The sequence below is a fragment of the Amblyomma mixtum genome, chromosome 2 (assembly GCF_055824585.1).
Source record: "Amblyomma mixtum isolate Tamu chromosome 2, ASM5582458v1, whole genome shotgun sequence".
Lineage (NCBI taxonomy): Eukaryota > Metazoa > Arthropoda > Arachnida > Ixodida > Ixodidae > Amblyomma > Amblyomma mixtum.
In genome coordinates this window covers 257,393,084-257,420,187 of record NC_143013.1, presented here as the reverse complement: position 1 = coordinate 257,420,187, position 27,104 = coordinate 257,393,084, and the positions used below count along the sequence as shown (strand labels likewise).

At 47.3% G+C, this 27,104-nt stretch overlaps 2 protein-coding genes across 2 annotated transcripts in view; one reads left to right on the top strand and one right to left on the bottom strand.

The window, feature by feature from the left end:
• LOC149363649 (uncharacterized) overlaps nucleotides 1-23,300 on the bottom strand; it is a 108,258-nt gene extending 84,958 nt beyond the window's left edge. Inside the window, exon 1 of the mRNA XM_089573624.1 lies at nucleotides 23,153-23,300. The gene's annotated coding sequence lies outside the window, so the exon portion shown is untranslated. The remainder of the gene's footprint in view (nucleotides 1-23,152) is intronic.
• Nucleotides 17,675-27,104, top strand: part of LOC149363648 (cationic amino acid transporter 4-like) — a 100,659-nt gene continuing 91,229 nt past the window's right edge. Inside the window, exon 1 of the mRNA XM_089573621.1 lies at nucleotides 17,675-17,991. Within this exon, the coding sequence (XP_089429747.1) occupies nucleotides 17,884-17,991 (108 nt within the window). The 5' untranslated portion in view covers nucleotides 17,675-17,883. The remainder of the gene's footprint in view (nucleotides 17,992-27,104) is intronic.

Below are 27,104 nucleotides of genomic sequence, written 5' to 3'. Positions count from 1 at the left end.
AAATTACTTTGGATGAGAAGTAATAAATCGCAAGCCGATAAGCCACCCGTCCTTTCTTGTCCGAGCCAGAGCAGGAAGGGAAGTATTTCGCGTTATCACCGCGCTGGTTTTTCGAAGCCGCTGACGGCAGGAAACGTGCCACCGAGTTCAATGCCAATGAGGAAAAAAAGGGCGTGGGCTGCTCACGGAGGCAGTGACTATGCGCTCTTCGAGCGCCTGCCTGCCGTCGTCGGAGCTAGCCTTGGTTCCGTCGGAAATCATCATCATTTCGTCAGTCTCATACGTAGTATCATGAGCCGGATTTCCGGCGCACTCTGAGCGTTCAGTTCCCGAATCGGACCCGAAAAGACTTCAAATCCAATCGCGGATCTCTCAGTATCTGTTGCACTTAGGAACATGCTGCAAATTGTATTAGCTTTGAATCTTTACTGTCTTCAATATTGCGATTGCAGTATGCAACGTCAAGTGAAGAGTTAAAAAGATAATTAAATAAAATTGGCTATTTAATTGATTAATTTTGGCCGCTTTTTTTATCTTGTGTCCGCCGTGCCGAATGTATATTCCGTAAAGGCGACATTCACTATACTATCAGCGCCTTCTTTTTAAAAATCTGAGAACGGTTAAAAAAAAAAAAAACCCGCTATATACTACACTTCATGGCTATGGCCTACAGCGTCATAGAGCAAGTTATTTTTGTTCACATGAACCTAAGAGAGCCTGCTTTTCGCTTTTTTGAAACATTGCAGTTGCTCTCATTGTTTAACGATGCCCGATCATCTTTTAAAATGTTTTATAAAAAGACGTCATGCAACCTACGCCGCCTGAATACTTGCAGCGGCGCTGTCGGCAAAAGTGGTTGCTGGAAGGTGATAGATATAACATTTATTGTTTTGTAATAGTGTTTTTAAGATACATCTGTGTGCACTTAACTAAAGTTCTAATAAAAGATATGCTTCTGGATTAATGCCAGTCTAATTATTTCCATTGCATGCCGCCTAGGTGACGCTGCAGTCGTAGTGTCCAAAGAATTAGTCACTACTCATCACTGTACTCACTATGTTTCGTGTCCACGATGTCATGATTTGCATATGCCGTCTACCATAAGAAAGCGATACTAAAAATAGGTTTTAAATTGTTCTGCTGTATTTTTCAGTGCCTCTACCCAGTATCTGTTTATTTGGGAAGTGAGCTCTGCTGAAAACAATATTTAGGCGGTAATAGTCAGTAGGCTGTGCCTTTAAAAATTGAACGAAGGAAGTATTCTCACTGAGGGAAGGAACGTTCTGGAATTTGGTTTATGGTTCAGGGGGGTTAAAGTACCAAAGCGACTCCGGCTATGAGGGCCTCCGTAGTGAAGGGCTCCGGAAATTTCGACCACCTGGTGTTCTTTAACGTGCACTGACATCGCACAGTACATGGCTTCTAGAATCTCGCCTGCATTGAAATTCGACCGCCGTGGCCGGAATCGAACCTTGTCTTTCGGGTCAGCAGCCGAGCGCCATAAACACTGCGGCTGATGCTGCACGCTTATATATCTGAACAAGATGCCCATCTTCATTGTCTTCCGGAATAATGCGGGAAGAGTCTAAATAAGAAAACGAAAGCCGCACGATTCTAACAACGCAATGTAAAAAATTCGCAGGGACACCAAATTATCTTAGGTATCGCCAATGCGGTGGCGTTAGAAGATGTTGATGCCTTTACCAAAAGTTATGTCACTTCTGTCGTTATGGCGTCACTTCCTTTCAACCATTGGGCGAATTTTATGACACATGACGAACTGTTTTACTATGAAGCTTTTAGTGTTGCCGCATTAAAACCGTACCTTCAGAGCACAATGAGATCACAGCGCGCTCAGCTGTTTGCCTCGCTCAAGCTGAATACCAGAAACTTCGAATTCCTCGATTGCAACATGGACTTGACAGGCCGATCAAGCTAGCAGTCAGCTGGCCGACTTTGGAAACAGCTAGTGCTTTAAAGAGCAGAAGCATTCTTAGCATTCGTTCGGCACACCTGGCAGACAGGAGGGAGGCTACGATGGAAAATTTCTCCTGGAAACAACCAGACATTCCTTTCATCGACATTATTTTGACAGACACAGCGAGGCGTCATACCATGAGTGGCAGTCAAGTTCATTTTTCTTATTGTAGTTGTTTCTTTTGTGTGTGCAGTGATGTAGGTACGAACTATAAACTCCAGCCTTTGGCTACGAAGCAAGAAAAACATCGCCAAATAGTAAACATGAAAAAAAAAACGCGGCTTGCGCAATTAAATCTCGTCAGCTGTGCAGGGACATTGCGTTGGACAGCTTTTCGGGCGACCTCCGATTGTGACAGGCGCGCATGCGCAGCTGTGCCGCTGAAGTCATCAGAACAGATTAGCCGTCAGTCTGCTTCCCCTCTTGCAGTTCGACGCCCATTTTCCCGAGAGCTCACTGTTCGTACGCTTTGTGTCAGCCATCTTTTATTAATCTGTTGTCCGAAAATTAACACTTGTTCCAATAATAATACTCGTGGGCAAAGGTAACAGAACTTGTAGCGGTGTTTCACAGGGTTTCGTAGTGCGCGACGCTACGCAATCGTTCCTGTAATAGGAACGTGTCGTCGTTTTGCGCTTGCTGTTCCCGTCGTCTGCGGCGTGCGGCTACGCTACGTCTCATCCATTGCTGCTGCTGTCGCCGTTGCTGTTGCCGCTACAGCTGAAGATGAGGGACTTGAACTACGACTCGGTGAGTTGGCGATAATCGAGATCGCTTCTGTCGCTGATTATGTGCCTGCTGGTAATGACTGCTAACCTCGTGTTTCGGCTCATATCATCCGCCCTAAATAATGCCTTCCCGTGTGCGATAAAGGCAACGGAACAAGGTTTCTTATAGCTCTTCTCAAAATGTGCTTTCGAGTATGAATTGCCGCGACTGGAGGCGCTCAACAGCTGAAAGACGCTTCGCCATAACTCATTGAGTATCGGCTTTGCCGTACTTCTTGGGATGTAGCATTGTATATGGAAAAAAAATGAATGTTCACGACGTCAAATCTGAATCCGCTTGTCGTGCGGCCTCGTACCTATAGCTCATAAGTGCCCTGTGTTTATATTTTGTTGCTTGTTCACGTGTAACGGTGGCATGCTTTTCGGCTTGGCAAAAATTGAAAATTTCGTTGGTGCGATCAGTAGTCAAGGGATGCCTCTGGGCCAAAAGAAAAAAGAGAGAGAATACGGAAAAGAAATAGAATGTTACCTTCCCCACCTACGATTACGTAGTCAAGTTTGCAGTAGCTTTGTTGTACCGATTGATTCTAAGCAAGAAAATTTTTCGCTGAGATGTCTTGTTCATTAATAGGTATTTACGCTACAATGAGCTCGCCCCTGCACTCATTCGAGCGGGACACCAAGCTCACAAATAGAAAATTAGAGAACCAGAGAAGAAAAATTAAAGACCAAATTAGTGCAAAAAGCCTAACGTGTCATTACGTTGCCTGTTGATTGACAGCACGATTTAATAAATAACCGCTTTACTCCCGTTTTAAATTCCCATGTTTTCATGTCTCTCGTGCGGCGCACAAATGCATACAGTCGTCTGCACGCCTGCCTATAGCGCTCAAACGCCGCCCTGTTCCTCATAGGAAGCCGCCGCGGTGGCTCAGTGGCTGTGGTGCTCGGCTGCTGACCCAAAAGACGCGGGTTCGATCCCGGCCGCGGCGGCTAGAATTTCTTTGGAGGAGAAATTCTAGAGGCCCGTGTACTGTGCGATGTCAGTGCACGTTAAAGAACCCCAGGTGGTCGAAATTTCCGGAGCCCTTCACTACGGCGTCTCTCATAGCCTTAGTCGCTTTGGGACGTTAAACCCCACAAAACCAAACCACAAAACCAAACCTCATAGGAAGCGAAATTTTTACTGCTTTCGTCGTAGAAAGGCAACCAGGAGGAGCTCGCATATTTGATTCCTGTACCAACATGTTTTTTCTGTATAATTTTGTCGTATACTGTGTGGTTTTCTGAGACCTTTGTGTTATCTTTGGCAGGCATTAAGACGTAGATAGCGGGGGCATCGATATATTCGATGCTGCCTAGAAGAAGTAACGTGAAATATGCGAAACACGTCGCATGTAATTTTCGCACCATAAGAGGGCCAAGAATGCCCGTTATGCGTTATAATTTTGCGAGAAAGTTATTCTGTGACGATGAACGAGCAAAGACTGGCATATCAGATACGTTCGATCACATCACGATGTGCGCGTGAAACTAAGCGATTCGTCGGCTTCAACGTCTAGTAGGACAAATGAGACCAAGCACAATCGAGGTTTTCAGGCCTACCTTGCATGTATGGACGGGCCTGCACTACAAATAGGTTGGTTACAAATCCATCAGTGTGAAGCGATCGCTTCACTACGACATTGCAACCGATCGTGTACACGTTACAGAAAAATAAGCAACCGATGCCAAATTCAATTGCTTCATCTGAAATTGCATTGATTTCAGTGGTCAGAACAACCCCCCCCCCCCCCCCCCCCAAAAAAAAAAAAATGTAACTGAACAATTTCAAAACTGTAATCGATAACTGTTACAATATTTTCCTTTTCATTTTTCTTAGTATAAGACAAATATACACGCGCTGGTATGAGCGGGCACGGCCTAATTAATCGAATATCCGTTGGAGTTTATACGCTGTAATTTTTCCCAGAATTTCCATTTCGCATTCTCCGGCGCTGTTTTTTCTACGTTTCTTGGTGAAAGCATGCCGCGATGCTGCAGACTTTCTCGTTGTACGCGCTGGAGGGGAGACGGAGTAGTGACACACGAAGACTGCGCAGCATCTCGAATTTTCGTCACGATTCGTTGCTGTTCGCGTTCTGAGAAGAGAAAGCTCAAGGTCATTAAACATGAAGTTCTTCTGTGCCGTCCTGTACAAATGCGAAACGTGTAACACGCGCCTGGTCACGTGCCTGCTCATCGTCACGTGACTTCGCTGATCACCAATTATTCAAGAACGCAATGGCTAATGCTGCATAAATAGGCGCCTTTTTATTCACATTGTTCAACCTGTTTATCACGAACGTCACAGCTAACTTCGTGCATTTAGGTGCCATTTTCTTTGCATATATACTATTTTTACCTCAACTCCGTTTTTTTGAACTTACATGCTTTTTGCACCACTCCTCCCTATAATGCATTAATGGCCTTAAGTGTGTACTGAATAAATAAAATACTTTTTTTTTTCATTTAGATTAGACCTGTACCTTGAATTGGTTCCCTTATAGTGGGGCCTCCATTCCGGCATGTTCGACTTCTCAACGTAACCAAAACACTTGCACCAAGTCCTCCCGTGTCCAATCAATAGAAAATTTCCAGAGATTGTGGCGCGTACTCGGACGATGAGCCATTCAGACCACACATGTCAAGCGTCTGCCGCACACCTGCGCACGCACGCGTCGGTCCAAAGACACACGTGTGCCCCTAGCAAATCAACGGAGCTTGGCAGTCCGCGTAGCTGCCGCAGAAGCCGCGGGCAATTGGATCGCCGCTTAGTTCGCGACATGGTGACACGACGGGAAATCCTTGATTCGCGAGGACATGTGACGAAAAAAATAAACAGCGGCGCTTTACAGCACATGCTCAAGCTCGTCCCGTCCAGCGAGAAAAAAAGTAGAAATTAGTTGGCGTTCATATGCACGCGTGGTTAAAGCTGTTTCCAACTGCCAGTCGCTGTCAACTGTCCTTCGTAGCGGGAACAGCCGTTCCTTCCATTTTGTCATAGGCAGGGAACAAGTTCTTTGTCCGTACAGTTGGCCCGTGACAATTAGAGGAGGAATGCGAGAAATTAACTCAAGTTGGTTCGTATGACACGGACCGCCTGGTGACTAAGGAACGCGCAACCCGATACGTTATCCATTACGCTTCTCTTGATCACCAGCTGAATCTTTCTTCCTTTGTTTGGCGGCTGGAAAAACTGAAATCCGTTGCTCACGGTACGGCGTACACTATAATGGCGAAAATAGGTTTGCTCCGCAAACCACCGAAACACTTCTCGTCAATGTGCGACCACGAATGAGCAATGGGATAGTTGCCACTTCTGTGACATAAAATTAGATATCTCTGTAAAATCCTGGATACAACTGCCACGTGTACGCATTCGCAGTAATTGGTTCGGATTATCGCACATTACAGCTTCTTGTCCTTACAAGAACTCCCCCATACGCCCCCAAGAACTCCCCCATACGTTGTCTAGTCTGCCGAGGCTATCTTCTTCCTTCTTTTCTACTATACTCCTTTACCTCCATACCTACATTATACAGTCGGGGAGGAAAGTTTCTGGACAGCGTCATTCTCAAACGAAGCCGACAGCTCCATGGTTAGCCGCCGTTTGGTGACGACACTTGTGGAGATAAGTCAAAATCCTCTTCTTTCCCATGAAAAAGTACGGGCTCCAACCGGCGGCTCATAATTGGAGCAACCGGCTTCGTTTATGGATCTCCTGGTGTCCGGAGTACCTTTCTCCCCGATTTCTCGTGGTCATGTAGGCAATGAGCGTTTGCGAAGACGGGGATTTTTGTATTATTATTGATGTGGGCTTGGACCTGGTGCATTACCTAGCTGATTTCTGCTGGGCGCACGCTGAATTCCTAGGAGCCTGGAGCGCACATCTGGATTAAAAAAGCTGCAGGACATACCACCGCACAAGCTTACAAGCACGCATTCAGTCGAGAAGGTATAGGAGAGAAGATTGGCATGTTTTAAGTGAAGTGAGCGCTTTTCGCTAAACTTGGGAGGGTCTTCGTTGATTTAAAAGTGGTATTCAAGAATAAAGAAGAGGTTTGTACTTGGCTCCTAAAAATTTTTAGTTCGCTTACTAACCATGACCGGATAAAAAAAAAATTAATCACCGCAGTCCTGGCATAGGGGCTAAGACGCCCGTCTCGGCCGCGGGAGGTGGGGTGTTCGACTCCCACCGCCGGTCACTCGCTGGTTAAAAACTGAGTAGGATGACACTGCGATAACTTTAGCTCTTTTTAACTGAATTTCACTGCTTCTAACCTCCCGTCGTTTCGTGCGGCTTGCTGCATGCTCATCTGGTGGCGCGTCCACACGCATGGATGAAAGATGACGAAGACGAAGGGTTTCAAACCCCAGCGCGAGAGACTGGCAGTTTAACGCGTCTGAACGCTGGCAGTTGATAAAAACGACGACATACGCCAGCTTTCCGCTACAATGAGGCTGTTATGCTGTCACATAAAAAGAACGTGCAAAGGGGGCATCAGTTGCTCGCAGCGCCGTAATGCAGACTGGTGAGTGGAAGAGGAAGCTTTCGTCAGGACGCGCAGCGCTTTCAGTCTACTGGAGCATGTATTTCGGGCCTCTTCTGAAGCTACACGAAGCGTGACTATACGCCATGTCAGTGTAACTAAAACGAGGAACGTTATAGACTATTTACAGCCCCTCCCCCTCCCCATTAAGAAAAAATTGTCAAGCCGCCAAGCCGCATAAATTATAAGCGCAGTTTAATGTGCGACCTTTTTTTTTCCTACGCTCAGTGTTTTGGCCGCGATGAGGAAACTGAACACAGCAATAGTCGGACACAACTCAAGAACTAAGCGGCTTTTTCCACGTCAAAGGACCCCATTCCAGCCAGTGGCGTCGACCGATTGTCATGGCACTGCTAGCGTGACAGGTAGGGGTCTATCTCCTTTCATCTGCACGCCCTGCATTGTCACGCTCGCAGGCTCATGAGAATCAGCCGACGCCACTGGCTGGAATGGGGCCCTTTGACGGGGAAAAACGCCTTCGTTCTTGAGTTGTAACTGACTATAAAGTTTTCGCGCCACTTAGCAGTGTCCAAAATTAACAGCTTTAAGGGATCTGGCGTGTGATGACCCCACTGGATGCGCACATGTATTTTATCATCAGTTAAAGTTTTGTCTTCCAAGGGAAGACACTGCAAGTTGCTCAAAGGCGGACTGAAGTGGTTTGAACTCGGATGGGCACTGCCAAAAGTAAATTAAAATTGAGCTGTAGCATAACTATCGTAGATAGAGTCAACGGGAATCGGCTGAAGTTTGCAAAAATTTGCAAACGGAGAAATGTGGGTGGCAGAATTCTGGAAAGCGATTCCTTGTCAGACGATCATTTAATGGCTTCGCTAAAGCCGGCTTTCGAACGTGTGCTCCTAGCGAAGAGAGTAACAACCTGCCAACTATGCTCTGGTTGCGGACTGTATCCCAGAAATTGCGGTGTGTCTGTACTTGCCTTCCGTAAATTGCTGCTCCTTTGGTGAAGCTGGTAATCTCGCTTTGTGGCTGGATGCTTATCGTTATCAGGCTCTCCTCCGCTGACGACCTCTGCTTCCGGTCTCGCGCGCATCTGGTCCAAACTGGTTTTCGAAGCGTCTATAGCAAACAATGCGAAGGAACGGACTGCGCTCATGGTTGTTCGTCTCAGTTGAAACGAAACATCTTTCCATCGTATTGTTGTTACGTTGTTGTTGTTAGCGTTGTTACGGCTCGGGTAGCATGACCCTACCGCTGCCACCAGTTGTAACTCGAGTTAGCAGTATCCCACCGCGGCCACCGGTTATCATAAGTCGGGTAGCGTGACCAGTTGTTATAGCTCGGGTATCGTGACCAGTTGTTGCGTCTCCCTGGGGGCTCCTGCGAGATGAGGAAACGGTCTGAAGCTTCGAAGGTTGGGGATACGAAAACAAGCAGGTTTAATGGCACTTATTAAGACACTTATTTACAACTGTACAAAAGAGCAAAGAATCAAAAGTTAAGAGTTCATAGCGTCGAACGTCTGGATGGCCCTTTTCGGCAGGGCCCAGAGCGTTCGTTCTCACTTAGGGCGCTGGTTAAATACCCTAAGGCTCCACCGCTTCACCAGGTGGCAATTCAACACGACGCACAGATCGGCACAACACAACACAGCAAACGGAGGCACCTATTGCAGAGTCCACACGTGGGAATTTGGCGAGGAGGAAACGCAAGTCCGCAACTCCTTCGCACTGCGGTGCAACATCACTGCAAGCAGCACGTGTCTATCGAACACAGGTGTGGCGTAGGCATGCTGGCGCCGCGGTAGCACCTGCGCCGGCTTCCTCCGATTCGTTCCGGTTCTTCTCAGACGTGGTGAATCCCTTCTTCCCTGTCGTCTGGCCATCGACGGTCGCTTCTTGCGGGGTAGCAAAGGGAAGGTCGTTCACGCCGAGCCGAGTGTGGGAAGAGCTTCATCGGCCACTTCCCAGCCAGTCATCCTTTTCGGTGGGGTCATCGTGGGGTCAAACGACCTTTCGAAATTTCCGCTGTTGAATCCGCCACCGTGATCATCGCGGGTCTCAAGCTTAGTCGTGACCGCTTCCTCCCCCGCCAGACGAGTCTCGGCGGGTAGCAGCCACCGCTGCTGCACGAAGAGACGACTCAGGCTGCCAAACTCTTTGGGGCGTCTCTAAAACTGAAACCAAATGCCCAGGCAAGCACCAGTAAACCAGTTCAAACCCGAGTAAACCAGGTCAAAAGAGGGTGCTACAATCTCGTTATTATAGCCGTTGAGAAAAGCTCACATTGCAACTTCTCAGGACCCACGCAAGCTAAGAAAACCGAACCTGCTACTATACACTTTCACTTAAAAACGCACGAAAAAAAAACTTTAGTAGCAATTTTGATTCATGTAGAGCATCCCAAACTGCTTAAAAAGAACTGCTAAGTAAGTCCGCGTCCCTTCTTGCACGTACTTTAAAAAGGCAAACATCTTCAGAAGCTGAACAACTGAGCGAAAATCACGAAGTTTACAAAAACCACTCAGCACTCCCACTAAAACTTGGAACTTCGATTGTCTTCACTCCTGTCTCCCGTTTCTTTTCAGTTGAGTCAATGCAACCACAAAAAAAAAAGGCAAACACTTATTCTCGGAAATTGTCATTCTTCAGCCTTGCCCTGAGTGGTCGTGGTCGGACGGCCGGTCTACAAGCCGGTGCTTCAAGAAAACTGAGGGGTTGATTACTTCCGCCTCCGCGCGACTTGCTGCGGAAGGGGCGCCTCGTCCACTTTTGGGTCCCTGCTTGTCGGGGACCCCTCCGACTCACGCGCGCTCTGCGGTGCCCTTTTATGTGGCGGTCGCGCGCTATTCTCCATAGCGCGTAGCATGCGTCACGTGCCCAAGGACTACGCCGTCTGTGTTCCCTCAATGGAGAAGGGTGCTTTCGGCCCGCAAGGGCAGTCACCTTGGCTTTCATCGGGCGCATCCGCTTTCGGGAAAATTTCACTGTTGATTTTCCCTTTCCCTCAACAGCTATCGCGGTGCCGTCCCGAGTTAATCTGCCGGCCTTCGCATCAGCACCAACACCTGTCCAAGCATTTCTCAAACGCTTGTCGCGTTCGCGATTTTTCTTGCGGAGTGACTCTACTTGCGCTTTACTCTGTCCTAGGCGACGGCTCAACTGTCGAATCGTCCACTTTTGTGGTTCCGTCTGAGCACCAAATCGCATTTTCCTGCTTTCTCCCTATGGAAGCAGCAGCATCCTCATTTCGGGTTACGGAATCAACCTCATCTGTACGGCGCTTCTAGGCGAACGTTGCGCTCTTGCCTGGCGCTTCACTGTTGCCTTCAGGTGATTCCCGTTCACTCTTTGTGCCGCTTAGTACAGACTCAACTTCCTGACTGCTAGTGCTCGCCAGGTGCACTAGCGGTGTCCCTTCCCTGGCTCTGTCATTGTGTTTACACCGAACTTCACTGCATTCTTTCTGGCACGAGACCTCTGTTTTGTCTGCCAACGCGCCATCTGTCTCAGGTGTAACCGTAAGCGTGTCCCACCTTTCTTTTTGGTCGCGAAGGTTTCGCCTTTCCTGTTCTTTCTCCACGCGGACGCTTTTCTGCGAAATATTGAGAAGAGGTACCACTTGCTGGGGACAACCGCCCGACCTCTTTCTCAACTCCATTTCTAACTTACTGAGCTCAGCCTTTAGCTCCAGTAATTTTGCTTCACTCTCACGTGCACGCTCACGCCTCTTATCCTCTCTTTCCCGCTCTTTCTGCTGTCTGAGCTGCTCTTTTGCCTGCTCTTTTTGCTGTCATAGCTGCTCTTCCTTTTTTTGTTCGATGAGGCTCCACGCTTCACTGAGCTCCTCATCATCTGCGCCCAAATCTGTAATAGCCTGAATGATCACGGGTTCTCGTGCCAAACCCCTTGTATCAATCCCCAATTCCTCACACAAGAGCAACAGGTCCGGCTTCTGCAGTTTCTGTAGGTCCATGATAGTTCTGAGTCTGAGCTATTTACAAAACAACTATGCAAAAATACCAAACCTCTAGGATTTAAGCACAGGTGTCTACCAGTTCTAAATTTTAACCCTCTTTTAGAACCTGGTCCACATCAGAGAAAAAGCCAAGCACTCACCCACACATGTGATCATGTTCCAAGACAGCTGCACTCTCGCTGGCCGACCGTTGTTGTCGCTCGTAGCCTCAGATACCCATCGCCGATCGACAGTAGTTGGGTCTTCGGATCCCACCGCTGATCACCAGTTGTTATAGCTTGGGTAGCGTGACCAGTTGTTGCGTCTCCCTGGGGGCTCGTCCGGGATGAGGAAACGGTCTGAAGCTTCGAAGGTTGGGGATACGAAAACAAGCAGGTTTAATGGCACTTATTAAGACACTTATTTACAACTGTACAAAAGAGCAAAGAATCAAAAGTTAAGAGTTCATAGCGTCGAACGTCTGGATGGCCCTTTTCGGCAGGGCTCAGAGCGTTCGTTCTCACTTAGGGCGCTGGTTAAATACCTTAAGGCTCCACCCCTTCACCAGGTGGCAATTCAACACGACGCACAGATCGGCACAACACAACACAGCAAACGGAGGCACCTGTTGCAGAGTCCACACGTGGGAATTTGGCGAGGAGGAAACGCAAGTCCGCAACTCCTTCGCACTGCGGTGCAAGCAGCACGTGTCTATCGAACACAGGTGTGGCGTAGGCATGCTGGCGCCACGGTAGCACCTGCGCCGACTTCCTCCGATTCGTTCCGGTTCTTCTCAGACGTGGTGAATCCCTTCTTCCCTGTCGTCTGGCCATCGACGGTCGCTTCTTGCGGGGTAGCAAAGGGAAGGTCGTTCACGCCGAGCCGAGTGTGGGAAGAGCTTCATCGGCCACTTCCCAGCCAGTCATCCTTTTCGGTGGGGTCATCGTGGGGTCAAACGTCCTTTCGAAATTTCCGCTCTTTAATGCGCCACCGTGATCATCGCGGGTCTCAAGCTGAGTCGCGACAGCGTGCGGCATCATTCTTCAGGAGGATGTTTCAGACTAAAATTGAGCGCATAGAAAGTGTGTAAAACAGTCAGAGAAAAAGCTTTGTTGATATCTGCTATACGCGCAGGAATGTCGTAGACACCCAACTGGTCTTTTGTGAGTGGCGGTGTATCATTCAAACTTTTGTGAGAAAAAAGAAACGATCAACGGGAGGACTGAAAAGGGGGCATGCACCCACGACAGAGAGGCATGCCGTCTCTCCGACACAAAGAAGGGGCGATAATAACGTGTTAAGGTTTGTGCCACCATTGTTAGATTGCGACACGGTGCGCAAAGAAATGGGGCGGGGGGACGACAGAGGCACACAGCTGTTTGTGTGTATAGCCTCCCAGGTGTCCCAATTGTTTGCTCGCAGCTTGTGTTACGAATAACCAATAAGCCTAATTGTGTGCACTCGTGACAAAAACTTTTATTTCCGCCCAAACTAACGCAGGTCTGCACTACGGCATGAATGCATTGAATGGCCTGAGATGGCGAGTACGTTGACAACCTCTCCTTCCTCTCATACAAGCTCTCCTAGAAGTCCATTTTTTTTCTCATTCTTGTACCATAGCCACTGTACTTCACTGAGGCTGTATTTTTCTTCATCGTCTACTATTACTTGTTGCCAACCGACCTGGGTAACACTGCCTTCAGTTTTGTGCATCTGGCAGTTCATCTCCCTGCGCATTCCTGTCTCTACTTCTATTTCTCCACATTGTTTACTCTCCTTCCGTCACCTCTGCAGGCCGATCGAAGTTCAGGTGCTGGCACTAAGCTTCGCGCAGTTGCGGTGAGGGTGGCTTCTTTACTTTCTTCCCATAATGATCGCCAGCCCACTGGTGCGCTTGGACAGAAAACCATTCTCGTGACGTAATATCGCTACTCTTATATATATATATATATATATATATATATATATATATATATATATATATATATATATATATATATATATATATAGGGAAGCAGTTTCAGCGCTCCCAGACGACCGGCCAAGCAACGACACCCGCTTATGTTTGCAACGCTGTCCCGAACAGGGTTCGGCGTTTTGAGGTGGTGGCGAGATATATATTCAGCGCTCCCAGACGACCGGCCAAGCAAGTTCGGGACAGCGTTGCAAACATAAGCGGGTGTCGTTGCTTGGCCGGTCGTCTGGGAGCGCTGAAACTGCTTCCCTATCACGTGGTTCTTTTTGTCTTTCGCGGGCTTTCTTTTAAGTCAAATAAAAGAAGCTGTATCAGTGGTACTTGGCTGCAAACACGTCAAATGGTTATTTTGTTATGGGATCTACAACTCTTTCATTGACACTTTCCTCCTGTAGGCAATAATTAAAAAGATAGCTGATTAGTCTCTGCTAATTAATCACGTTTGCATAATAAAAAAATACCTCAGACTAGGACACGCGACTGTCAACAACCCTTAGTTGGTCTCACTGGGCTAGGGAACATCCTCTTTTTTACAAGCGTGGTTACTTTTAGCTGGGACACCCTGTATATATCCTCCTGAGACCCGAAGTGAATTTGAGTGCACAAAAACTTTGTAGGGTTTCAGAATAAGCTGGTAGGAGTACAAAGGTGGAAAGTGAGAGATATTTTCTCAACAGAACTAATAGTTTCAGCTCAGCACGATGTCCAATATATTGGACACTAGGACTCTAGCCGTATTTTCCCACCCAGTGGGCGTGCCACAAAATACTTCAGATAAAGCTGTGAAAGTTGTGCGAAAAAAATACTTTATTATGACAAAAGTCAAAGTAGCAAAATATTCGTCAACTGAATAAAAAAAGTTTCGCTGTGCTCACTTGCTGTGTGCCTTTTCGAAGCATCTTCTGTCTTTTGTTATGCAGAACTGCTGACATTTTGTGCAAAAAAACTTTGTTTTCATGGTGCACCCCTCAAACCTGCAGCGCGCAGCGTTAGCTGCGTCAGACAGCCTTGGGAAGCGGTAGGCACTTTTGTTGGTCTCTCCTCGTCGAGCTTGCTTTGATGGTGGGCTCCACTCAACTTCACTGTCACTCTCTGTTTCTTGTTTTTTTTTTTTCCTTGACGTTTCTTGCTTCTTGACGTTACTTGGGTTTCTTGCTGTTTTTGGATCGACAATAGTGTCGTCGTCGCTGTCCGATAGGTCAATGTCTGATGTGTTGGAGGCCGCCGCGGTGGCTCAGTGGTTAAGGTGCTCGGCTGCTGACCCAAAAGACGCGGGTTCGATCCCGGCCGCAGCGGCTGGAATTTATTTGGAGGAGAAATTCTAGAGGCCCGTGTACTGTGCGATGTCAGTGCACGTTAAAGAACCCCAGGTGGTCGACATTTCCGGAGCCCTTCACTACGGCGTCTCTCATAGCCTTAGTTGCTTTGGGACGTTAAACCCCATAAACCAACTAAACCAACCAACTGATGTGTTGGCTTGTGCAAATCTTTGTAAAACTGCTTCGGCCGTCTCATCAGGAACGCGAGGCCTGTCTCCTACAACAAAAAAGACGTTATTTCGTCCCCAGCCGTTAAATACCAGCGGTATTCGTTTACAGTTATTGCGAAAGCCATCTCAAAAGCGCGGTCAAAATAACCGGGCTGAGTCCCAGCGTCCAACGTATTGGACACGTGAAGTCAGATTGATAGCACAGAAAAGTTAGGTCATGTAGAGTTACAATTATGATATCTACATATTTTCAGTTCTATTTTTGTTGATATCCAACAAAATTTACTCGTTCAAAGTAGGTAAAATTGCAGAAACAACACTTACTTCTCCGGCAGGTGCCATAGAACGCCGCGCCGCTGAACGCCGCCGTTTTCAAAGTGTTTTGGCGGGAAAGTGAGCAGTTTAATTTCAAAAAAGGTGCACAGATGGCGCCACCAGTTGTCCAATGTATTGGACAAGTGGGTTTCATGAAGATGAATCTTTCGGCGCGGGAGTACTGGCTTAAAAGCTAATGTCCAATATATTGGACAAATTGCCATACACGGGTCTCAGGAGGATATATATGCACGCGTGCTATCTTATCACAATAAAGTAATCACTGCTTAATGTGCACCCTGATCGGAGTAGTCCACGCTCATAGCACTCCCTGCTCATTGCGCTCATTGTTTAATATGACTCACACTGTTACCATAACCAAAACATAAATAAAAATATTGAGGATTTTGATGAAATAGTTGCCGCTGGTATTTCTGCTGGGCAGTTGCACCGTAAACTCTCAACACGTGCATTAAGACTCTCTAGTTAGCGTGTTCCGCAGTGCTGTCTGATGAAGCTGGTAACCTTGGCCATTGCGGCCGCATTCTTGTGCAGAGCTGGTATACTAGCTTGTCCCGTCCACGTCTCCACTTTGTCTTTGTTTTTTTGCGCTCTAACTTCCTCATCATGAACTACCAACCGGCCCAAATTACTACTCTGCTGGTATACTCTAAGACAGCTGCTATGCGGTCATTTATTCAAACGCTCGCTGAGGAGGATACAGGGGAGCAGCTGTCCGCTGTGACGACTCTAGTGTCCCATGTTTCTTTCCGTGACGTCATGAGCTAGATGCAACTAGTTGTGTAGGATTCGTTAAAGGAGTTTCAGGCATTGGTAATGAATTTGGTATTTTTAAAGTTTTTTTAGAGACTGAACCATTTAATCGTATAGCTTTAATTGAGAGGGTCAACTGTATGACGCTGCGGTTATGATGAAAATAAGGGCTCGGAAACTGTCGATTTGGCTGGCACCTGAACTTCGTCGTGTCGGAAAAGATGAAAAAGATAAAAGGCCTAGGGAGTCAGATGAGCGTGCTGCATTGTCCTTGTTCTGTGTTGTTCGGAGTTTGACAGAGAGGAACGGTGGCTGGCTTGTAGTCTTCCACAAATCAAGTCTCATGAGCCGCTCCTGCGCAAAAGCACGATGTAAACATCCCGTAATATTGATTAGATTGGACACCTTACGCCCTTTGTTCAGCGCACGTGTAGATATATCGCGTGAGACGGCTAGGAATGTTGTGCGCTAGCAATGTTGTCAGCTTACAGAATGTTGGATTTCACCGTATCTTACAGACGCCATAGACAGCATAGCACGTGACAGATTCCGAAAATGTGTAACGCGCACCTGCGCGAGCCAAACCTGTATTTCAAGGAACGACGAGCAAACACCTAAGGTTCCTTTCTCACATTTATCAGTTGTAGAGCTTGCTTTCCTCTTTGCCGCTGCTACATCACGCCTCAAGTGATGGCTAAAAGGCCCCGATACCTAATGACCCCATTTTCACACTTTACAAATCACGTGAAGTACTTAGTAATGCATCCACAGCCAACTTCGGAAGTGCCTACCATCTCATACAGCCTACTGCCGGCGAGAAAAATTCACTCGTATACATGCAACTCCAGTATGTGTTTGCAATGCAATAGTATTAGCAACTGTTCATGCATTTACCTCAAGTGACGTCACCAGATTCTACATTCCCATAGGCGGGGAGGATGCGACGTGACCAGACGGGAACATTCCCATTGGATGTAGGGAAGTGGCACCACAGGACCGGAAGTGATGTCACTTCCGGTCCTGTGGTGCCACTTTCCTCCAGCCAATGGGAATGTTCCCGTCTGGTTATGTCACTTCCGGTCCGGTGGTGCAACTGCTCTCCAGCCAGTGGGAATGTTCTCGTCTGGTTACGTCACATCCTCCCCACCTATGGGAATGTACAAGTCTAGTGACGTCATTTGCCCCTGCCAGTGGGGATGCAACGGTTTGCTGACATCTGTTCCCTCCAGCCAAAATTTCAAATTTTATGGCAGATGGCCCATTTGGTCCTCATGGGGTTTTCCCTTCAAAAAGCAGAATATCGGTTAATATTTTGTTTTGTCCAGACATCCTCTCCTTATGTTGCATCGCCGTTCATGTAAATGGGAGTGTTCCAGTCTAAAGGGTTGGTACGTGCGCATCAGGGATAGAAGAAAATAAACTGCGCACCCTCTCCAAAACCTAGGTATTAATGCAACCGACTCACAATAAAGCGTTACCGAAGGACGACGACCCTGTTCCTGCTCTGCTCACATCAAGGCTTCGGGGACCAGACTCGTATACCAAATATTCTGCGCATGCTCACTAGCTACACTGCGCATGCGCAGATCTGATCGTTTCGTGCCGGATCCTCAATCTTGGTTTGCATTAACCCTTTGGGATTCAGCGCCATCCTGCTTGAGACACATCACGTGATATATGTATAGCGTTTGAAGCAGCCGCAAAGAAAGTAGTTAACAGCCGTTACAAAACAGTCAATAACAATTTTCATCAATATATATTGAGTCCTTTTCTGGTCGGCGAGAATGGATAAACATGCCGTTAAAAGTCGCGCTCTTCGGTTTTCCTGAGTGGAGGAGAGAGGGCCACCTGAGTGGGCGGCAGCAGTACTAGCAGGTCTTCAACGCAGCCGACCATGCACAGAGGCGGCCGCGTTGGTCCGTCGCTGACATGGCAATCGTGAGCGCTCGGCAGCGTTATCAGCGCCGCTGATCGTTTAATGGCCCCGAGCTGTACCAAACTGCCGTATATAAGAGCGTCCAGTAATCCGCCAGCGTTCCGTCGGAGTGGCGTTGACGCTTCTCCCAGATTCATTTTTCGGCGCTCCTCTTCGAAAACGCACACACTCGGAAGCAATGAGCGCTGCCGAGAAGAACGCGCTTTACTCTGCGGACGCCGAAGTCACCGAGGCACTTCTTAATGGATCCCTTCTGAGCGCCAAGAGCCGCGAACAACGCCAAGATGTGAGTCACGCTGCCGTTAGAAGGGCTGTGTACAGCAGTTGTAGATATGCTTATTGCGCCTTAGTCAATTTTTATCCCCCAGCAGAGCGATTACGGTGTAATCATTGTTGTTTAGGCGTGAACAACTTTGGTGAAGTTGGTCGTTTTCTCCGGTGATGCGATCATTATGCTGTTTATGCTCGGAATATTATGTCGAATGTCACCATGTTGCTCGAATGTAGGCGTACTAATGTGAAGATCAGGAGTTCGCGTAACTGGCTCAGGGATTCTGGTTTCGGGAAGCGCTGCGTGCGTTACAGCCTCGGCTGCTTGGTGTCGTGCAATAAATATCAGTGTGTAAGTTCTAACGGGAAGGGTGCACGAGACCAGTTTAGGAACGTGCAAGCGAGGGTTCATGATTTAGTTCCTTACAACGCAACTTACATACACCTTTAACGTGACAACATTAAGGGTTCCGTGTCGCAGAAAACCCTGTGTCGCTGGCCGTGAGCGAAAAATCCCCAGTGAAACAACCTAGGTGGCAGGGTGGTACCTACATCATGTGACTTTCTGACGTCATCATAACCTGCTCATCAGATTGTGAGCAAACTGCCCACCGTGGCAGGTGGCAGTTCAATCAATGATTGGTTGCGAGAGGTTGCGAGAGAAAAGCAACCTGCATCTCACAAGGCCCACCCGTGGCAGCACCTGCCATCGCAGGGCAGTGGCGCATCGCTTAACCGCCGCACCACTGAGCCAGGAGTGATATTACAATTGCCAGTGAGCTATGAATGTAAAGTAGAGGATGACCAATTCCGCATATATGGACCTTAACCCATTAATGCTCTCGCGTAGTACACACAAGGCGGAGCTTTATTGTGGTGCGAAGTGGTGCGATTTGCGTCGAAAGATAAATAGCAGCAATGAGTTTGGAACGAATGTTTTGTTTGCTACTGAACATCCACGGGCGGAGATCATGCTCTAGCGGAATGTTTACCACAAATGTTTCCAGCGCCTATTGGCACGTCACAACGGGAATCGAGACCGTAATGGGCGTTATCTTCGCCACGGCGCACTTCTTATCTCCTGTCGCCTTTTGTTTGAGAGGTGCCTGGTGCGCGCCGCGAATTTGTGTGCTTTTATATTAAGGGGCTGATCTGGTATCGGAAGGCTGCTTATAATATTATAATTATTTTTCTAACTTTTATTTGAACGTGGTTCTGCGAGAATTGGAGCGATTTATTTTTTTGGAAACGGGAACTATGCTTACGTGCATTAGGCTCAATGCGATGTGGCGTTCATCGAAGCCTGCGCATTTTTGACCCCGCCGACAGCATTAGTGGCATCCACAAAGCATCTGAAATGCAAATGTTAATGACCTAATAAAATGGCGACCTAATTTTATGCGGCAGTTTAATTTTGAGTGGAAGCGGGAGCAATATTTGGCTCCGACACCGTGTCATTCGTGATATACTGTACGGGAAGTTATTTTCGTTGAGGTGTAAAAATTCGAATTTGTAGAAAAAGTTCCGATAGCTTTGTCGATGGCATCGTTGCTGACTTCGCCGACGCGGTGGCTCAGTGTTTATATGAGGCTCGGCTACTGATCTGAAAGACGCGGGTTCTATCCAGTTTTCGGCGGCTTCATTTCGATGGAGGTGGAATGATGGAGGACCGCGTAATTTGCGATGTGCGAGAAGTCAAAGAACCTCGGTTGGTCCAAATCACACACAGCACTCCACTACGGTCTCCGTCATAAAATCATAAATCATCATTGCTTGTATACACTCGTGAGTAATATGAGATGGAACGAACCTTTTCCCCAAACTTTTTTGCTGACTGCTTGCCCACTTAATTTGGGAATGACTTTTGGATGCTACACGCAAAGAGTAAAACCAGTCGGAAAACCAAAAATAACAGACCTTTTCACATATAATTATGGAGAAATCAGTAAACGAATGTTCGAAGTTTGTTTCCTGTCACGCTGCTCCCGACTATACGTTAAACCCCCAAGTTAGTCTACATCTCATACGCTGCCCTGATTCTTCGCATTTACTTGTTCCTTTGAAAACTCTGTGATCGGGGTAAAATAAAATATCGGGCATATTAGACTACTGCGTTGAAAAGCTTGGCTAGCTCAGCGTAAATGCCCGGGAAGCACCGTTAAAGTCTCCCACTTTAGCTGCACCCTTGCGGACAACTGGCTGTGACTTTACATCTCAACAAACTGAAACAGAACCAGAACACAATAATGGCGCTTTAAAAAATAGGACAAGGACCGCAAAGTTGGATAAGCAGCCGATTAGCCTTCTCGAAGTCCTTCTGCCCCTTCACCACTTCTTCGTGAACTTCACGGGGGAGCGTGTCAAACGCATTGCCTGTCTTCGTCCCTAAAATCCTTGACGGTGGCTGGACGTGTATTTAGTCTGTAAACCAATATTCTCTTTCTGTTCTTTGTCCAATGCTGAGACAAAGCGGGGCAGCCACGGTACCAAAGTTGGGTGATTGCTAAGGGATTTCGTTTGAAAGCTGATGGAATGATGGAAATTTAACATCAAATTGGAAAAGGCTGCCGCCGTGATCAGCAGACAGCAGCCAACACCTTTAACGGTATCACAGCCAAGGCAGGCCTTTTAAATGGACAATAAATGAAGTATGAGATGAAGGAGGACTCAGCAAATCTAGTTAGGAAAATACTGGTCTCGTAGAATGCGCTACCTCACGTGTCAAGAGCAAAAATTGAAATGTCAGTTGCCATGCACGATTAAAGCAAGCAACAGAGGGCAGGAGAAAACGGAGTAGAAAAATGAACTCCACAGCATTCCTTATCGCCTGTGCAGGCAGCGTGGAATAGAAGACTACAGTGTGCACTTGAGTGGCCTTCAACACTTCCCTTTGTGAGCAACGAAGAAGTATAGCTTTTACAACGCGAATGTTGTGTCAGTAAAGCTGGGGTATATTTATACGTAAAAAAGAAAAGAAGCTTGAGCAGGAAATATGAACAGCGGATTTGAAAATTCAGTTGCTGTGATTCTCTAGCTGAGGTACTATGCGACTAGGGTTATTGTGCTCCTACTGCGGTACCGTGACTGTGGTACCATGACTATGGCACCACGTCTGGAGTACAATGTCTGGGGTACCATAGCTGCGGTACCATGGCCCTGCTACTCCAGGTCAGGCTCCGCAGGAGCTCTGGCTAAGGTACGGTAGAAATCCTGCTATTGCGCCTCGGCCGTTGCATGAGACACTATGGAGGTTTAGGTACAATAGCAGCGGTACTCTCGATTTGGCGGCTATGGTGCGGTGCTGCGATGTTCAGGTAGGGGTTTGTCATGGGTTATTCTTTGTATTTTTCAGGACTTTGCACGAATATTCTTATCTATGCTACTTCATAATGTAACTACAACTATACGCTGATATGACCATAGTGGTAGAGCAACAGAATCATACAAACTTTTGGCTGTAACCTGGCTTACACAAAGGGTTATGTAATAGTAAATAAAAAGAAATGGCACAGCCCCTTTCCTCCAAGGCACTTTTTTCCTTAAAATTCACAAAATGAACATATTTTACAGCGACAGCTGTTAAGCGTCCGTTCCTACGTCTCGCGTCGTAGTAGTATGTCGTAGTCGTTGGCGTAACCGGCATGTTCCTTATGGTAATTTCCGCACTTCTGCGTCATCGAACACTTTGCTCGTACAAAGCCTAGGTATGCCATGTTTTCTCACCAATTAACCTCAGCCGCATCTTATCGACTCCTCTAAAGTTATCTTGGTAGTCTAGTTAAAGGTACAGCGTCGTCATACATACATGACATGTCTTCGTTTATCGCGTCCTTATCACACTTAGACCTCGCGTGCGGGTAGTATCGTGCTCGTACACGAGGTACAAGGGGGCATAACACCGCGTAATCAAGGTGCCATTCGCTTGTTTCAATGCCATCTCGGAGAGATAGCCACTGTTGAGACACAGATAACACGCACCCCGTCTACGGGCTCCGGATGTCACACCAGCCAGCGTGCTGACGCTTGTGATAAGAGGCGAAGCGTACCATGCTCGTTTGCATGTAGTACGCGGGCATTCTGATGGTTGCTGACGCTTGTGATAAGAGGCGAAGCGTACCATGCTCGTTTGCATGTAGTACGCGGGCACTCTGATGGCTTTAGGTTGGAAAACTGCCCTAGCAGCATTGCTCGAGTGTTTCTCTTTAGTGAAGCAACGGCAGAGATAGATTACTTGGTGAATTACTACGGTCTGTTTGCTTGAGCCAACGAATTCGCTGCGTCACGGCCGCAAAAGAGGGCAAATAAAGGCTTCAGATGCACACCGCGGCACGTAGCACGTCTCAGCTTGCTGCTTTATCTACGGTGATTAGATAAGCACGCTACCATGGCTCAGTGATCAAGGCACTCAGCTGCCTAGTGCAAGGTCGTGGGTTAGATGCTCGGCTTGGCGCTGACCGCATTTCGGCAGAGGCGAGCGGTGAAAGTGCCAGTGTGTTGCTTCTGTGCGCTTGAAAAAACACCAGACATTCTAGATGAACGCGTGTCTCGCAGTCGGCAGTGTAGGCTTGACGCTAAATAAAATTATTCATTAATATGATTAGTTGGCCTAGTTGTGTTATTTCGCGTTTATAAGTCTTCTGCCGCTAGACGAGTATGATGTAAGCTGTGAATGTGAAAGTGCATTTGAAAATGTTGAGGATACCACACGTAGTCTTCTCCTTCGCTCATTATGAGTACCGGATCTAACCTAATGGGTGATAGATACCCCCCTGAGCACACAAATAAATTTGGCGTCGCAATTATTTGCCAAAAAACACTATAGATAAAAAGTGGAAGAAATGTAACAACGAACAGCGGGAGCATCTCCCAAGCCTGATGACCTTGTGCAACGTTAAACATAACCAGTTTTTCAGCTGATGCCTTTTCATGCATCAGCCTATCGCTGCCGCTGGCGGTAGTGTAGATTGTGCTGTACCAGTCATTTCTTAGAGGGCAACTAAACACTGCAATACGCGTCCATCTTTTGAGGGAGGTGGAGTACAGCTGTGCAGTACTTCAGAAGGAGCAACGTGTTAACTGGAAAGTAAAAGCATCACCGATTCGTCACAAGGTCGAATAAAATGCACCAACGAAAACTGCTATAATCTAGCTAACTTACTAGCTAACGGATCACTTACTTCTTGACGTCTGCCGTCAGAGATATCACTCGCCTTTTACTACGCCCTGTATATATTCATGCGGACCGAATAAGGAACGGCAGGCCTTCGACACAGTCCCTCACGTGAGTAACTCGATTAAAGTCTGCCCACGCTCGCAACCATAGAAAGGAGTTGGACGACCATGACGCCATAGTCCCCTCTGTATACATCGCGCCACTTGCATTCGTCACAGCCCCCGTCTCGGGACAATTAGACGATTGCATCGTGTTTCTCAACCCCGTGTTTATATTGGTCCCCTTCATGCAAGTCTCTCAAGGCCGGCAGAGGCGTCGGTGCTCCTAGCAGAACCCAAGATCTACGGCGCTCGGCAGCAGCCGGGGTGTTTGTACTCTCACCGTACCCGCGACCGCGGCGCGCAATCTCAATGCTTCCGCTGCCTGCCATTCATCAGGGGCATCTCATGACTGGCGTGGCGAATAAAGAGTGTTGCACATGGGTGAAGGAGCAACTGCGTAGACAGTGGAATGGGCCCCATTACTGACCTTGGAGCAAAGAAATGCAATAAGAGAAGTGAGGATGAAGCAAAAGGGGCTAGGGGGTTTGGGTTTGAGCAGAACAACTCGTGACCCACTACTACAGTTTAGCATCTAATTAAGAGGCAATCTTATGAAGGCATCCTGGGGGGCGAGGGAGGTACGACGGAAAATTTCTGAAGGCTGAAGTTGCGTCACTACAAAAAGAGGGGTCGGGAGTGCGAAAGACTGCGCTAACAAAGAAGTGTGATGGGAGCGGGGAATATCAATCAAAAGGGCGTCAGGAACACCACCCTTTCTGGAAACGCGGCGTACCTGTCTGACGGCTGGAGCTGACGGTGCGCGACAGGTTATTGCTTTTTGTTTAGTTTTTATTTTTTTCCTCTAGTCTTTTATACGCGCAGAGGTCGCGAGCTTTATAGACCTGTCACAAGGGACCACGGCACACGAAATGCTATATAGATAAGGATGAAATCGCTCTCTCGAAAGCCTGTGTCCTTCATAGTGGCTGACGCCGGTGCGAGATTGCCACTCGCCATATGGTGCACTCTATGGCTCTAGTTTCTTCCATTTTCAAATAAGGCGACGTAAACTCGCAGAATTAAGTTGTCGGAAAGAGGCCAATCATGGCCATTTGGAATATCTTGAATGCGGTCGTTGCTTGCACAGTTTGATAAGAGGTGTTGACGTGTGAGCCGCACAAAGTATGAGGTGGAAGAGGAAGATGGGGCCTTCGTGGCTCAAGGAAGGTAGAGGATTTACGCAGCCTCGCTTTGAGGAGAGATCTGTCGGGTTTCATGCCCGGGAGCAATTATTGGCGGGGAAGCATTCAGGTGTGACTACAGTTACAACAGGCACTCTCGCGCTTACGATGTTGCACGGATGAGACTAGAGACTGCTCCCTCTGGGGCACCATTATGGACCACTTCACATGACAGCGTGCCTTTCGACTGTTCGTCTCTGTACGGAAGCTCCTTTAGAAGGCGACGTTGTTGTTGTGGTTGCTGCTTTTAGAAAATGGCACATGCCCTCGGCGGAGCATTGCCAAGTGCTTGGTGCAGACCATAGAAATAGATGGACTACCCCCGCTCAGTTCGAACTGTACTGGATTAAAGTTTAGCAATATTATCGTAATTATGGCGTGTTGGGAATGGTAATTGTGTACAAATTAAATGTTGAAATTCTCAGGGGGAAAGACGATTCTTTTTTTGTAGCTAACAAGGGGAATCTCCCGATTTCGATTATGTAACTATGGAGTAAGCCGCACTGTGGCTTCAGGGCATGCCCTCTAAGAAAGCGGTAGTCATATGTGAGCGAGAGAAATATTGAAATAAATGCTCTGAGTAGCAAACCGCCGGCAGGGTAAGATAGTGTGGTATAGTGATTCAACTTCACCGCATGATTCGTTTAGGTTCCGCAGTTTGTAGTCGGAACTGCATAAAGATTTAGGTGTGGAATTCTGCTCAAGAACGTCATGGATACCTCGCGTTGCCGTGAATGGTATGAACGAACAATCTGGGGAATGTTATATGCTGATATTCCGCTGTAGCAAGGAAGTTCAGGCAGTGAAGAGCGATGTACTCTGTCGTGGATTTTTACTTCATGTTCCCTCATTCAAATTCACCTTGATAATAGGGACAACCGAAAGCTACATGGCCATTTATGCTTGCGAGCTTTTAGTAGTGTGTCATTGCATATTTAAAAGAAATAAAATAATTGATAGATTCAGTGACGTAAAAAAATCAAGATTGGATGTCTTAAATTAGGGTTCATGTCGTGCAACCTTTGTCAGAAACTTGCAGGCTACAGAGAATGCTGCATTGCCACTTGAGGGGTTCATGTACCAATACTCCGATTTCGAGAAGTGAGGGTGCCAATCTCTGCAAAAATTTGGAGCACTGGCCCTTCAAAACAAGCTATGCTGAACGGCCCAGAGGCTAAGTAAGTAGCCTGTATATATTTGACAAGGGCTGTAAATTAATCAAATCAAATCTTTATTCTGGACATGTGCATGTATACACAGAATGTGTCCACGGGGTCAGGCAAAAGAAAGCAGTACATACTTCCTTATGGGGCTTCCCCGGGTTACACATTCCTATCAATAAAGCACAAGTAAGCAGTAACAAAAATTGTACACATAATAGAGAGCAACAAACATGCAATTTGTCAAGAGCAAGCACATTAGGAAACTAATAGAAATACAATAGAGTACAATGGCCGTGAAGAGAAAATATTGGAAAGCTCGTCATACAAGAGTTTGTGAAAATGCGCCGTTAAAACAATCGCACTGCGCTCGAGAGACCAACGAAAAAAAAAAAGAGAAAATGTAATTTTCCTGTGCGTATTATCTTTTTTCTTCGCTCCTAAAACTGCCCAAGACCGGCTGCGCATGGTCTCGCCACTGAAGGCTGTCTTGCAGTTCTTCTGCACAGTCACTTCTAGTAGGCGTTTTCTATTGTTTGAGACGTGGTGTTCGTAATTAACAGCCTCACTCGCCAATTTTCTGCACGTGCTGTCCAAAAAGAAAAGACAATATAAACAATATAAACCGTAGAGCCCGTTTCTACGTGGTGCGGGGAGAAAGAGGGGTTAAGAAGGAGTTGGCAGGTTAGCGAGTGCCGTGATGGATCGTTGACAGCCGCAGTGACGGCTGAGTGGGTGTGTTTGAAGGTCAAAGCGCGCTTCCTTAACAAGGCGCACAATTTTGCTGTTTGAATATACAGCCGCCCTCTATGCTTTCCTCAGTGGGTTCTCCCTTTTCGGTGTTGCCTTTTCTTCTTCGTACCGTGTTAACTCGAATATAAGCACGCGCTATTGCATGTGCCATCCGTGCTTTGACGAGCATGTACCAGACGAAAAAAAAAAAAAGGACGAGCCAGATTGCGAGACTCACTTTATGTGGAAGCATTATTTTTCCCGCAAGAACGCGAGCCGAGAGTTTAATAACAAGAACAAATTCATTGCAAAAAGAAATCCACAGATTCACTGCTTATCGCCAAGATTTCCGAAAACGAAAACAGAACCGTCGTGCCAAGGTCCAAAGGGAGGCATCATCCCTCCTACCTCCTTTGCACGACATGTCGGCACACATAATGGAATGGTATGGTGTGGTTTCGAGCAGTTTGGTGTGCTTTGGTGTGGGGGCTTAACCCCCCAAAGCTGTGGGAGCCTCCGTAGTAGAATGCTCCGTATTAATTGGCATCCCACAGCACACGGAAGTTTTGGCATTTCGCTTCCATCGAAATCCGTTTGCCGCGGCCGGGATTTTCATACCGTGACCGTGTGCTGAGTAGTGAAAGAAAATTACCATTAAGCTACCGCGGCGGGTCGACACACGTTTTTTTTTATTACTCATTTACACTGTTGGCCGTGGGACCATTACAGTGGTGGGACATAACCCATGAGGAGTAACATATTCACTTGTTCACGTGGGACTT